We start from the raw sequence: 14,104 nt of genomic DNA, 5'->3' as shown, positions 1-14,104 counted from the left end.
GGAACCCGAGACACTGTCTGGTGCTGGGGCAGCCTTTCCAGTACGGAGGAGACTGTTAACTCATTGTAACACAGACGGTACCAAGGGAGCTTTGCCTCGCTGACATCCCCACGAATGTGCCTATGCTGGCCAGCACCAACGTCCAGACATTCCACATGTACCATGAGAGACGGGCACTCAGGCAGCAGAAGGCCCATCTTTGCTGGTAATTCTGTTTTAGAATTGCTAATTTCAGATACGATGATTTAGCTCATTGAGCTGGGCTGTAAGAGACCAGGAATTACCCGGTGGTGGGCACTTAGCTGAGACCAAGGCTCGCTTAATTAGGATTCTGGCACCGTAGGTGGGAATATTTACTATTGCTGTGAATAGTAAATCATAAATGTTAAATTACATTCAATCTCAGAAATAACTGTGCAAAACTTCTCACAGCATAGATAATCAGGCAATTATTGAGATGGTTATAGTTCTCCTAGGCCCTTGCTGCTTTGCCGAAGACCCAGTCACACTCTGAGCTACAATCTCATTTATCCCGGCTCCATTTTTCCCCTGTATTTTACTATAGTAAATAAGAATAAATGCTACATCTAAATTGTAGGGTTCTTCAAAAAAGAGCATGTGACATGTGGTTTATTGTTTAAGCTTTACATTGAAAACTGACATAGAACTAATTAAAGCTTTCAATTCATAAATCATTGAAAGATTAGAAAAAAACAAAGTCTTTGTTGCACTTAATATTCTAAAACACAAAACAAAAGGTGTTAGACTGGCACCTTGGGAATCTGAGCTGCCGTTTCTGCTGCTTAGTTTCAGTGCAATTGTTGGAAAATAAATTTTTCTAGATCCCAACTTATGACTCCGTAATTCAAGACATTTGAGCCATTTCCATTAGGACTCCAATCAACATCCACATACTAATAAAAACAACATGGCTGGCTGTCATTTCAAACACTCACTTACGACAGCCCTTTCCCAAGATCTTTACGAGCTGGGAAGTACCATCAACCTCTATTTTGCAGAGATGCAAACTTGGAGAAGTCAAATGTCTCCACTTAGGTCACAGATGCCGGACAACTTTGCCCTCATGTTGGTCTGGGTCCATTTTAATCAAACAATTTACTGTGACTGAGGGAAGATGATTGGGAGAAGCAACTTCCTAACAGGGACACGGAGTCTGAAAGTCTAAGATTCTGCAGAATCTTCACTTTCACTTTACTATCAAAACAAATGCTTTCACATGTGTGAACCTATGGGCGTTTCCTTTCCCTGAGCCTCTCAGCTTGTGCTGAAGCAGACAAAAAGAATCCTGTGCATGCCACTGGGGGACATGCCCTGGGGACATTGGACGTGGCCCGGGGTGGGGGAACAGGGGTTTCCCTTCTCGTTGGGGAGGCTGCACCAGGCTCCACTTTCTACGCTGGGGCCTTGCCGTCCTCTGGTTTACAGGGAAAACACGGCTTTCAGATAGCGAGTGTAGACAGCTGTGCCTGGGTCCAGACCAGCCAGTGCCTTAGGGACTCACTTCCCGCCACTGACAGTGTCACTCTCTTTTGTGCCCGAGGGGGAGTGTGAGAACAAAGGCCCCTTGGGACAAACCCCTGACTGCTCAGCAGAGCAGCTGACTCTGGCACCTCCTTTCCAGGGTGGATGGGGTGAGGGCTGGCACTGACAGGCCCTTATTTGTACATGTTTCCAGGATAGTCTATCCCCCAACACCACCGGTGGTGCCTGGAATGTGACTTCAAGCCACCCCGGCGCCAGTGCAGGGAGAAACCCCCATGCCAGCTTGTTTTCACTGAATTGCATAGCAAAGGATTGCAAACAGTAACTGTACAATTTACGGAATAGTTTCCTATTCTCTATTCTACCGTATCTCACACCAGCCTGCCCGGCAAGGTTTGTTTAATTATACAGACAGCAAGTCTTGGTCCCAGAGGAGTTGAAAGACCCTCTGGATCTGCTGGGCCCCAAGCTCTCCTGGTTCAAACCTAGTTTTTTCTTCACTGCATCTGAGAAGGTTGGAACAGTCTCTAGAAACAAACCTGCTTCTTCCAGAACACTGAATGCATCTATCTGTAACTGTGTGTCAGATTCTGGTGAATTTAAAGACCAATTACACTCCCCTGAAAGCTTTCTTTCTTGTGCTAAATAAGGAAGATCATTTTAATAGCTATGTATGATAAACATATTCATTATACTTTTCAGTTGGCTCAAAATACAGTGCCTCTTTTATGACGCATCAGGCAGGTTTTATAGCACGAAAAGGCAAAAAGATGCCTTATCAGCGGCTCAGCCAGAGGGATCAAGACAGCAGCTGCGTGCCAGTCCCCGAGTAACTGTGGCATGTTATGGCCCAATCAGAACATGCTGGGCTGTGTCTGTGAGTGGGGCTGAGCAGGCCTGTCCGCGATCAGTCCAACCTGGGATCTGACTTCAGGTCTGTTCTCGGAGATGGTCAGGTGCAAATACATTTCTCTGAAATCTATATTTCATATCGGTAACCCCACTAATGATGGTCTTCTGGGCTGAGGTGTGATGCTCAGACTTCATTAAGTCGAGCTCATCATCTGCAGCTGTCACCACTTACCCTAAGGAATGGCTTCACTTAGCCTCCACCTCGGGGCCCAGAGGGGGCCTGCTGCACTCCTCTGTGCTCACTGCCAGGCCTGTCAAGTCCTAAGCCCCACTCCCCACGCAGTTCACGAATACCCTCTCCTCTCGATGACCTGCTCTAAATGTCCTTCAAGGATGGTCGGGACATCCTCTCCCTTCCCTCCTGCCTCCACCAGACCTCCCTCCGCAGGGCTCACTGCCAGTGAACACGAGCTCTGGCCATGACTGGAGGTGCTAAAGTTTACACCACACGTGCTCAGCCGCACGGTGTTCCCTCCTCTCCCCACACGTCACATTCCGAACCCACTGCACTGATGTTTCCCCAACTGAGGCTATTCAGGCGTCTCCCAGGCAGGCAGGCAGGCAAGGCGCAGAGCGCCCCACACAGTCACGCTTCTCCTTCCAGTGTCCCTCTCCCGGGAGGATGTTCCGAGTCCCTGTCCACTGCCTCAGTCAGACTGACATCCCCTCCCACTGGCTTGGCTGTGCAAGTCTTCCTAGGACCCTTATTTGTCAAACTGTTCATGTGTTTGCCTTTCCCCTACTACTGTTGAGCTCCTGGAGGAAAGACAGCAGGCTCTAGTTGACATTGTGCCCTAAGCCCTGAGCATGATGCTTCTCCAAGGGGCTGCAAGTCAATGCCAGACAGACATGACGCTGAGAGAATGTATGGAACCTGCTTACAGATACACAACCCATAGCAGCAACAACAAGAGTACTAGTCATGGCAGAGTCTTGCTCCTGTTAGTCTTTTATTCCCAGTAACCGAGAGTCCAACCAATATTGACATTCTCCTGGCCTCCCGATCTTTCTACAGCTGCAAATGTGTGTGCACATATAGATACATTTCTAAACAAATGTGTGTGTTCATATAGATACATTTCTAAACAAGTGACATGAAAATTTCTTGTCCTGATTTTCTTTTCACAATAAACCAAAATGAAAGAATAATGATTCCTATTGATGCAACCACAGAAATGCTAAGCCACTGGACTATATAGTCTCGGTGATTTACTTCATTTGCTAAAGAGAGAAGACAGACATTCACCCTGAAAATCATGTAACTTTAGATTCAGCATTCGTTTTCAGTTAGTTGGCAGAATGATCTTGTCTTGCAAATCCTTTCAACACTGTATAAAGCGACACACAAGGAAGGAAGCTGGTGGGTCACCTGAGGGAATTCGGGGTTCTGCTCTCTGCTGCCGCCCAGCGGCAGGAACGCGCACAGAGCACCTCTCCATGGTGCTGAAATTGCCAGCGCAGGTGTGGGATTCTCGGTTTTGGGGAGAAACACATTGCGTTTGTGTCTTCCACCTCAACTTCTGGGGCCTCTCTTTCACACGGAATGACAGCTGATTTTATCTTTATCTATTACTGACACAGACCCAGCCAGTCACCATGAAGCAGGACAAAAGCCAGTGGAAAGATGAAAGGAACCCAAAATAGATCTTTCATGAACTGATTTGTATCAGAGCTATAAAGAGTTCAAGGCATGAAAGCAAAGGAGCCGGGTAGGCGCTGCTGCTGCTGCTGCTGCACACAAAAGCAAATAACTATTTTTTTCCCTTTGTCCTCCCCTCCCCCCCGCTCTCTTTTTTCCTTCTTGTCCAGCTACTCAAAGCAAACATTGCAGGAGGTAGGAGCCGTCTCCGTGGGAGGCTGTTGGCTGGCTGTGCTCACACGCCGCACACACGGCTCTGGCTTGCAGCCTTCCCTTCTATTGTTATAAAGCACATTTTACAATGCAAATCACTGTTTACTGCATGGCTCATTATTTCCCCTCTGAATAAAATATGAACACATCAATTACCTGTCGGTCTATTTCTAAATGCATACCCTTGTAGCACCGACCTCTTTCTGCTTTTATATTTTTCAGAATATTCCTGACATTTGTCAGCTGGGGTAGTTCCAACCTTTTCTGAACTATTATCTCATTATTTCAGCACTTTTCAAACTTTCTCTTCTGGTTGTGCTGACCTACAGGCGCACTGGAAGGGTGAGCTTGCCAGACCCCACCACCCCACTCACCACTGCTTGTAATCCGCATCACAGTTGCAGTAATACTTGGGGTCGGTGCAGTTGCGCTCGATGCCACAGGCGCATTTCTGAATTCCAGGGCCAGAGCCTCCCCAGTAGTAATGCTTCTCATTGGCTTTGCCAACCCACCAGGTGTAAGGACTGCCATCTGCGAGAGAGGGGAAAGGCATGTTGAGATGGGAATAGGCTGAGTCATCGTAAGGCCACACTCACACCCACCTTACCCAGTAGCAGCATCCTGACAGTCTGAACCTCACTTAACCCTCACAAAGGTGCATTTCAATAGTAGGAATATTTAGTAAACATATCAGAAGGAATAGTAAGCTCTAATTTTCCACCAGGATAGGCACCTCTTTCTTTGGAAAACAGTTTAGCTTCTGTAACTGGTAGCCTCTTTTGTAAACTGGCTGCCCAGATGGGGTAGTCCACAATGAGGCATAAAGACCATGTATTGATTTAGGAATATTTAGCTAAGTTCATGACTAGTCATGTTTTTCTGTGAAATGATAATTATGGAGAGCTTAGAATGTTAGAGGTAAATGTGGACTTTCATTGTGTCTTGGTATGACCTCCTTGTTTTGCAGGTTAAAAAAAAAAGGTCTAGAAAAGAGTGATTTCTTCCATCATGCAGATTTGCTACCAAACCAGAAGTCTGACACTATATCTCATAAATACTGCACATTTCATAAATCACTTGGCCCAATATTCACTCATTTATTCACCCATTTAGTCATTAAAATCCACTGAGTTTCTATTAAGTATCATACATTATAGTAATCTCAGAATGGAGGTGAAAGACACAGGTTGAGAATATAGTTTGATACTATGAACAAAGAGGAGGTGAGTAAGGAGAAGGAGGTCATGAAAGACGAGTTCTCAGAGGAGGTGAAGTATGGTTGAGTGAGCTAATTACCCAGATGAATGAGGATGTGAGAGAGAAGAGGGTGCCAAAGCAGCAGAAGTATTTTCTCTGTGGAAGATACACAGGGGTGTGAATCTATGAATATATATGGTACATGTATATATACAGGACATATATATATATATATATATGGTGTATATATATTTATGTGGTACATGTATACATGGTATATGAATAGGGTTGATGAGGATTAACAAGAACATCTTGAGAACAGAAATGGCCACAGCAGAGGTCAACACAGAAAGCAATCAGAGAGTGGAGGAAAAAATGAGGAAAGAATCTCTAAAGAATCATTTTACTCAGCAGTGTCAGATTTTCTAATAAGTCCATTAAGATGAAAATCTAAGATTTTTCTTTAATTTGACAACTACGGTGCATGGGAGATTACTGAGAGGGGGTACAGGTGAATAGTGGGGAGAGGCAAAAGGCAGAGGAGGGAGTAGAAGAGATAAAGGGGAGGACCTCAGAATAACTTCCTTCTGGGGAAAGAATGGAATTAGGGAGGCAGTGACAGCCAGAAGCCAAGAATGTGAATGTGTGCTAGTGTCTGTGAATGCTCACAAATAAAGCGAGGAAAGTCTTACACTCGGCGAGTTATCATGTGAGCAGACAGAACTTACATGCACATTTTGCAATATAGTAAGAGCCACAGTGGAATCCCGCAGGAAGTGCTGTGGCACCTTCTCAGCTTTGCCAACAGTTTTCCTTAAGAACACTTTTGTTTAAAGGTGGGCAATTTTAAGTCATGAAAACAGGTACTGACACTAAGGCTGAGCTTTGACTAATGAGTGAACAAATGCTCTGAACTTTGACAGAGGTATTAGGGTAGTTTCCTACTTCATAGAAATTTCTACATTTTCCCAGTTGTGTTGATTTCATTTGGGAAGTTTCTATTTTCCCCTTGACATTATCATTTATGACACCAGGATCTGGAAAACAGTAGAGAGGGAAATTTTAGTACTTTGTTACAGAGGAAGGCGCCACCTTGCGCCTTGTCCCAGAATACTGGGGGGCTGTGTTTGCTTTTCACATTGAAATTATTTTGTCTTTCTCTTATCTTTCTCGCATGCACAAGAGAAAAATATCCGGCATCTGATGCTTCCAGTATTGAAAGTGTGACAATAATAACTTCCTGTTTGTTGATGTAGTCATGTCTTTAAAAAATTAAGACTTGGGGGCCCTCCCTGGTGGCGCAGCGGGTAAGAGCACAGCACTAAGAAGCTAAAGCCACTTCAGCACGAGTTTGATCCCTGCCTGCCCTGGAGATGACCCACATGGCACAGCAGACCTTTCCTGACCTGCCCGCTGCTCCCCTCAGCAGTGTACTTCATCAGTTGGCCTGTTCTGCTCCCCACTCTGTCTCTGGTGAATCCTCTCATCGCCCCCACACCTCTAGCCTGTACCCCAGTTATGTATGCATAAATTAATAAATATCTAAAAAATTGAGACTTGGAAAATCTTATCTATGGAATGATATAAGCTGAGTCAGGTCATTTGCTGTGTAAGCTGCACTAGGTCCCTGTTGATTCTATTTCTGGCCATGTTATAGGAAGAGGGCAAAGGTGGATGGTGCCACACTGGCCTTGTCAAGGCCTCAGAGACTCTAGACCACAACGAGACCCCACAATCTAGAAACATGATTTAACTGGTTATCACATTTATGCGTTGCACTGAATCTTTTCAAAGTGACCGAACACTAAATTCTTTTTCTTAAAGGAAATCTTGATTACTATCAGTTTTGGAAACTAGGGGTGCTAATATAACTAGGGGAGGGGAAATAAAGCAGACACCTATATGACTGGAGTTAATGGGTCACCTGGCAGGAAACACTCTTGTTCTGCTCAAATAGCCAGTGAGAGAGCATCCAGCTTGGTCTCCCAGGATTCCTTCCACTGACCAGTAGAAATAATCTAACACTGCTGTTTCATTATGGACAGTGGTGGTAAGTCATATGAGCAGAGAAGCTGTTTTTAGATCTGCATGAACAGAAGAATCCCAATATGCAAAACATATTCCAGGGAAAAGCATTTTTTTTTTTTGTTCTCTCATTAGCACTGGTTACTTTGGTTAAATCAAATAACTTTTACTAAAATAAGCTATTAATTTAGTATATATTTTATATTCAGTAGGAAGAGAATGTTCAATTTTCATTGAACAAAAATTGCCTTATTCTAGAGTTATGCTAGTGAAGTGTTACTTTTTGCTTTACAAATCATTATTTACCTGTTAATTGGATTTGGAAAAAATCAGTTAGAGGTGATAATAATGGAAAGAACTTTTAAAAGCATAAGAAATGATGAGAGAAGAAATAATTTAATTACCCTGTGCCAAGAACGGAAGAACTTTGCTAACCTTAGAATATAGAGATTTTTGTTAGCTATATTAAATAGGTGTAATCACTATAGCAAGATTAGGTAATGATAAACCATAGTCTAAATTAATGGACACTAAATTACCAAGGTAAGGAATCTGGTATTAAGACAGTCAAATATTGATCTAGTTAAACAGAACCACTACACAGGTTGTGTTTACTTAAGATCAAGTTGTGTTACCATGAAGGGTTTATGATGGTTTGGATGATAAAGCTGGCAAAGGGAAAAAGGACAGCAGCGACTTCTCGCCAAGATTTAAAAAAACCAACAGATCTGCTATTTCTCCAAAAACAAGTTGTTTCAGAAACATCAGGCAAATGCCCTGGGACCTCTTAATGAAAACCTGATCTATTCCCTAAGTGCAGGCTTTGGGGCTTCTGGTCCACACAAATTGACCTAGTAGCCTGCTAAAGTAAACTGTATCCGGCACACTCTGATAAGACAGTATGGTCATGGGACATTTAATTAGTTCTACTCCAACAACTTCTCTAGGATACTAAAAACGATACCACAAGGACTTATAATTTCCAAAATGAAAGCAAAAGGATCACTTCCCTGGTGGAGTAATGAGTTAAAGCGCAACACTATGAAGCTACCTGAAGCCACTGTAGCACAAGTTCAATTCCTGCCAGGTAGCTGACCCATATGGGGGGCAGACCTCTCTCCTGTCTGGCCTGCGGCTCCCCTCAGCAGTGTATTTCAGTGGATCTGCCTGTTCTGCTCCCCACTCTGTCTCTGGGGAAATCTCTCACCCCCCCATACCACTGGCCTGTGACCCAGTTCTTGTATGCATAAATAAATCTTTAAAAAAAAAGCATCATTTTAATCTGAGAAACTGCGTTGTATTAGTTTTACTACTATCTGCTTATCTCCAAAATAATGAAACAAATCTCAAGAGGACTCTTTGCTGTTTAGCACAGGAAACAGAAACGGTACATTGCCACGGACACCTGCCCTCCAGCACTCCCTCGAGCGCCCCCTACTGGCAGGGCTGTTACTGGCCTCAGCCCCTGGCAGCACCCTGGCTGTGGGAAGTGCACAGAGTGTGGAGTCTCCCTTCTGGAGTGACTCACGCTGTGAAAAATCTCCTACTTCCACCTCCCTCCTCTCCTCACTGAGCACCACCAAATCATTTTCCCGCCACTTCACCAGTTACTCTCAGCTGACTATGAGCTGATTATAGTGACCCATACCAGGCTATGAGCAGGGATGATATACACACTAAGTACAGATAGCTTTAATTGTGCAAGTCATGTTGGGATCTATGAGAACTTTCTACCCAATGCAAGTGGCCTAAAGCAGAAGGAGCAGAAACATCCATTTAAAATTTCCAGCTATTTTTTTCCAGAAGAATCTAGTCATTGTGACCTTTTATTTTGCAATTTCATTGCCATCATCTGGGTCCAAATGCCTGTATTTTATACTTAGATTAAGAACCATAAAATTAAAATTAAAAATCAGCTATTTTGGCATCCTCATAGATACAAAAGCCTATCATCTCTAGCTGCCTATAATTTTTGTGAAACCAAATTATTAAGCCAAATAACAATATTCTCGTTTGTCTCATAATCATTTAATTCTATGTTGCTCTGTGTAAATATAAAGACCAAACAAAGAATGAATCCAAAATGTCCTAGCGCGTTCATACCAAGACAGTGTTATAAAGTTGGGAAAACTCATAATTTTGCAGTTATAAACATTCAATTTCATAACTAAAGGTGAACGTTTTATCTCTGTGTGATTGAATATCACTAAACTCATTTGATTGGGGCTGAGTGGAATGAATGAAGTTGATTAGGCTCACGTGGTATCTTCAGAATTACACTGGATTTTACTATATGTTATTGGTTTGAATAGGGACTAAATTTAGGGATGCGGATTTGAAGTTCAGATCGAAATGGAGCTGAACTGAAATGTTAATTAATCAAAAATTAATTTCACTGCATAACATTTAAATTTATATTATTGAATTGAACTTAATAGATTTCAATCAAGGACAGTTTCCACTGAACAGAATTTGATTGAGCTGAATCAAATCACTTTGAATCCTATTCAAATGAATTATATTTTATTAATTTGAATGGAATTGAAGTGACAGCTTTAATGGGAGTTTGCAGATCTGAGCAGTATTAAAGAGAAAAAAATCAGACCACCCCACTCTTAGTCAACTTGACTTCAGTTTCTACAGGGGTCACTGGCACTCAGGGTCTTCCGTGTGACTCGGACTAATTCCTTTCTCTGGCCTCATGAACACATACGATTAATGATACCAAAGTGAGGGGGTAGATATATGTGCAGTTATTAGCACAGAATAATGCACCTATGCAGTTTTTTCCATCAGAAAAAACCCATCTGACTACACTATTTATTTCCTATCTTCTTCATGAAGAGCAAATTGCTGGGACCTCAGGATCTCAGACACAACGGCTGTGTGTGCGTCGGCTATTCCACTTACTTTCACTTTTTCCACTAGGCATTGTATTTATTTGGCAAAACATGCTTTTCCCTGATCTGTCATTTCCACTGAAGCTCTCTATATTCTGTGCTTTGAATTTTATTAATGGAACACGGGTACACCTTGGCTGGTTTCGTATTTAACATAGGGATCTAACTTTTCAGATGTTAGACAGTGTTGTGCGGTAGATATGGTAGGCGGCAGAATGAACAAGAGACTTCTTAGTGCTGGAGAGACCATGTGGGGTGTAGGGGTGAAGACGTGAACCCTGATCTTCAAACTCAATTAGTGGACAGACATTTAGTCACCTGCAAGTGTGACAGGTCTAAGGCTTGCCTCCTGGGTCCCTCTCCCTTACCAGGGATAAAGAATATCTGGAGTTTCATGTTTATGATTTTCCTGATTTTGCTTACAGATTTGAGTTTCAAGAAATTTCAAAGCAGTAGAGTGAGTTGTCCGAAGTCCTGTCTGAACCGCTGGACAAAATCATGGCTGGCAGCCCTTGTCTGTCCAAACCATCTTGTCTACCACACTGACCATGAGATACCACGATAGACAAAAATCTTCTGATCCTGATGAAAGGTTATCTCACAGTCTCCTGCAGGGATAAGGAGAAGATTCTCTTGCAGTTGTAATGTAACTTGCCTGCAGGGTTTGGGGGTTGCTCAGGACAGAACAAGCAAGGCGGCTGCTCTCCTCTGCCTCGGCTCATGGGCCCACCTTTCGAGGTCTCATCCCTCCTCCCTGGGCAGAGCCAGGCTATTTCTCCTTTCCTGAACTGGATCATTTGTGCGTGAACCTCTAATAAAGCCTTGCCTGGTTCTGTTACAGGGCAGGGAAAGGGGCACCCCTGAACCCCCAAACCTACCTGCTCTCTAAATAGGTTCTGCCATCTGCCACATCAAGACAAAACATATAAGACCTTTCATGGAAAGGAACTTGGATATGATGAGTGTGCAAGGAAAAGACAAAGAATATTGTTTCCAAATCACACACCCAAAGTGATCCATCACCTTGTGGATAAAAGCCCACCCAAAGGGATGGACCCAACGCAAGGCCTGAAAGCCTGTCACAGTCTAAAGCACCTCTGGCAGGGAAGGGTCAGCAATGGCCAGACAAGTCTGGGAGGAAGAGAGCAAAATCAGAATCAAGATCAACGCCGCCATAGTGAACCTCCCCACAGGTCTCTCACCCACATCTGTTTCAACCAGTCCAGGACCAAGAAATAAGAGCCACTTCTTCACATGTCTCTGCTCCACGTGACTCTATCCAGTCTCCTCCTGGCTCTCTATCCTGCTTCCTTTCTCTCCAGTCTCTTCTCCAGATTCTTCTCTTCTCTGCTCAGCTCCACCCTCCTTTTGGGTGGGACAGGGAACCTGGAACCCCCCCTTTTCCTGGGGACCCCCCTGTTACAGTTCAACCACACCCAGTGCTGTCTGGTGAATCCTTCCCCTAGAGAAAGAAGGCAAATGCCCCACTTCAGACATGACCTCCACAGATCCACATAAACCCTAAATAACAATGTTTAGTTTTTCGTCAATTAAATTTTATATAAAGAAAACTTTATTGTGTTTGTTGCTGTATGTATTAGGTCTATCCACTTACTTAGTCTATTTTGATTTATTGTGATAACTGAGTCAGACTTATTAATAAATATTTGTGTCATTTTTGCTTTGATAGGTACTACTTTTTTTTTTAAAGATTTATTTATTTATGCATACAGAACTGGGGTACAGGCCAGAGGCTCAGGGGTGGTGAGAGGATTCACCAGAGACAGAGTGGAGATCAGAATAGCAGGTGGACGAAGGGGATCTGAGGGGAGCAGTGGGTGGGTCGGGAGAGGTCTGCGGCGCCATGTGGGTCACCTCCTGCGTGGGCGGGGTTCGAACTCATGCTGCAGTGGCTTTAGCTTCTCAGTGCTGTGCTTTAGCCCGCTGCGCCACTGGGAGGACCCTGATAGGTATTACTTTTAAAGCACTTTTTCTTTCTACTGAATTGGTATTTTTTCCTCATTTTCTTCTCTATTGATTTTGGTTTTATATTCTATTTATCATTGTTTCAGTGGATACACAATATACTTTAAATTTCGTATTTAGTTTAGCAATGTCTCAAACAGGTGAATGTGTTATTTTTTTCTCAGTATGGAGAGCTTTATAACTCTTTTATATTCCTGATATATAAGCTATTTTATTCAATCTTTTAATTTCTTCTTGTTTTCTCTCCATGTCACAAATTAGATGTAATAGCTTGATATTGCCAATGTTTGTGTGTATTTAACCACTTCTATCATTTTTTGGATAGTACCTTTTTTTTCTGTTTTTAATTCTTTTTCAGATAATTTTCTATTCTGTTCTGAGATTTTTTTTCTTTTTGTGACATACAGCCTTTGGAAAACCTTCCATTGACAGTCTTTTTTGTAGTTTTGTTTGTGAAAAAATCTTTACTTAGAATCTATAGTAGTTTTTCTGGGTAGCATATTCAAGGTTGGTGGTTATTTATATCTCTGGGTTCCCATTATCAAGATCAACTGTCAGCTAAATAGCCATTCTTTTGTAGGTAATCTGTATTTTACCTGCTTTGCTGGAGTGTTTTTTCCCCCCACTCTATTTGGGTGCTTTGAACTTTAATGTGAATCTGCACATTTTCTTTAGTTCTGGTGTGAATTCTTGGCTAATAAGTCTCGTTTTTCTTCTTTTCTTCCTGAACTCCAGCTAGATATGTGTTTGATGTTCTCGATCTAATTTTCTTGCTCTCATCTCTCTTTCATATTTAATAACTCTTTGTCTCACTGGGAAGATTTCTGAAAGCCTCTTCAGAATCTATTTTCAATTTCACTATTCTCACTTCAGTTGGATAAAAAGTACTATTTAACTCCACTACTAAATTTTTAATTTTGTCCATTACATTTTGACTTTTGTAATTCTTATTTGGCTCTTTTCAAATGTACTCAGTACTTCTGATAGTGTCTTCCTTAACTAGACCTTCAGTTTCTCCCCTTACACAAATGTGATTAACTGAAGTTGCTGTCAGTTTACTTGTTGCCTCATGAGGATCGCTTCTTGCTTCCTCACACATTTCGCAACGATCTTGTTCCTTGGAAATGCATCTTTGAGATGGTGTTCCTTGGAAATGCATCTGTGGGAGTTCTTTGAGGTCCAGCTGAAATTGTTCTGAGATTGTTGTTTTGTCACTGTACTGACAAACAGGAGTTGTGCAGCAAGAGGTAGGATGCAGGAGGCTGCTGAAAGAGCAAGATCCCGACCTTTTTGACAGAATTAACCAGCATCAGCGGTGGGGAAGGAGGACTAAGAGAAAAGGGAGGGGTAAACTCGAAAGTGTGCTCTGTCATCTCTTGTTCTGGGTCAGGAGTCTGCACTCCAGGCTCTTCTCATCTGCTTGATGACACTGTATTGAGATTGAAACCAAGCCCTGTATCCCCAGCCAGGGTTCCAGTCTCATCAACAAGGTGTCCCACTGTTCAGCTCTTGGGGTCCCTGGTCATACATTGGTCAATGGTCCCCCAAACGTTCCCAGCATCACCTTGTGATGCACCCCCTTCCAGGGTGGTCAGGTTTTCTGCTCCTGACTGATTTGAAAGGTGCCTTGCAGGATTTGGGTTCCTGTGACTGTCTGACTGGGAAGTTCTTACCTCAGGTGACAAAACGGTGGCCCATCAGTCCTCTAAGGGTTAGCAGACCCACATTC

At 43.0% G+C, this 14,104-nt stretch overlaps 1 protein-coding gene across 1 annotated transcript in view; it reads right to left on the bottom strand.

Annotated features, from left to right (window-relative positions):
• Nucleotides 1–14,104, bottom strand: part of CNTNAP2 (contactin associated protein-like 2) — a 1,046,635-nt gene that overhangs the window by 313,638 nt on the left and 718,893 nt on the right. The window contains exon 14 of the mRNA XM_012733843.1: nt 4,642–4,798. Within this exon, the coding sequence (XP_012589297.1) occupies nt 4,642–4,798 (157 nt within the window). The remainder of the gene's footprint in view (nt 1–4,641; nt 4,799–14,104) is intronic.

The sequence above is a fragment of the Condylura cristata genome, unplaced genomic scaffold (assembly GCF_000260355.1).
Source record: "Condylura cristata isolate star-nosed mole 26May11 unplaced genomic scaffold, ConCri1.0 scaffold00042, whole genome shotgun sequence".
Classification (NCBI taxonomy): Eukaryota; Metazoa; Chordata; class Mammalia; order Eulipotyphla; family Talpidae; genus Condylura; species Condylura cristata.
The sequence above is the reverse complement of the archived record's forward strand: the minus strand, read 5'-3'. Positions and strand labels throughout refer to the sequence as shown.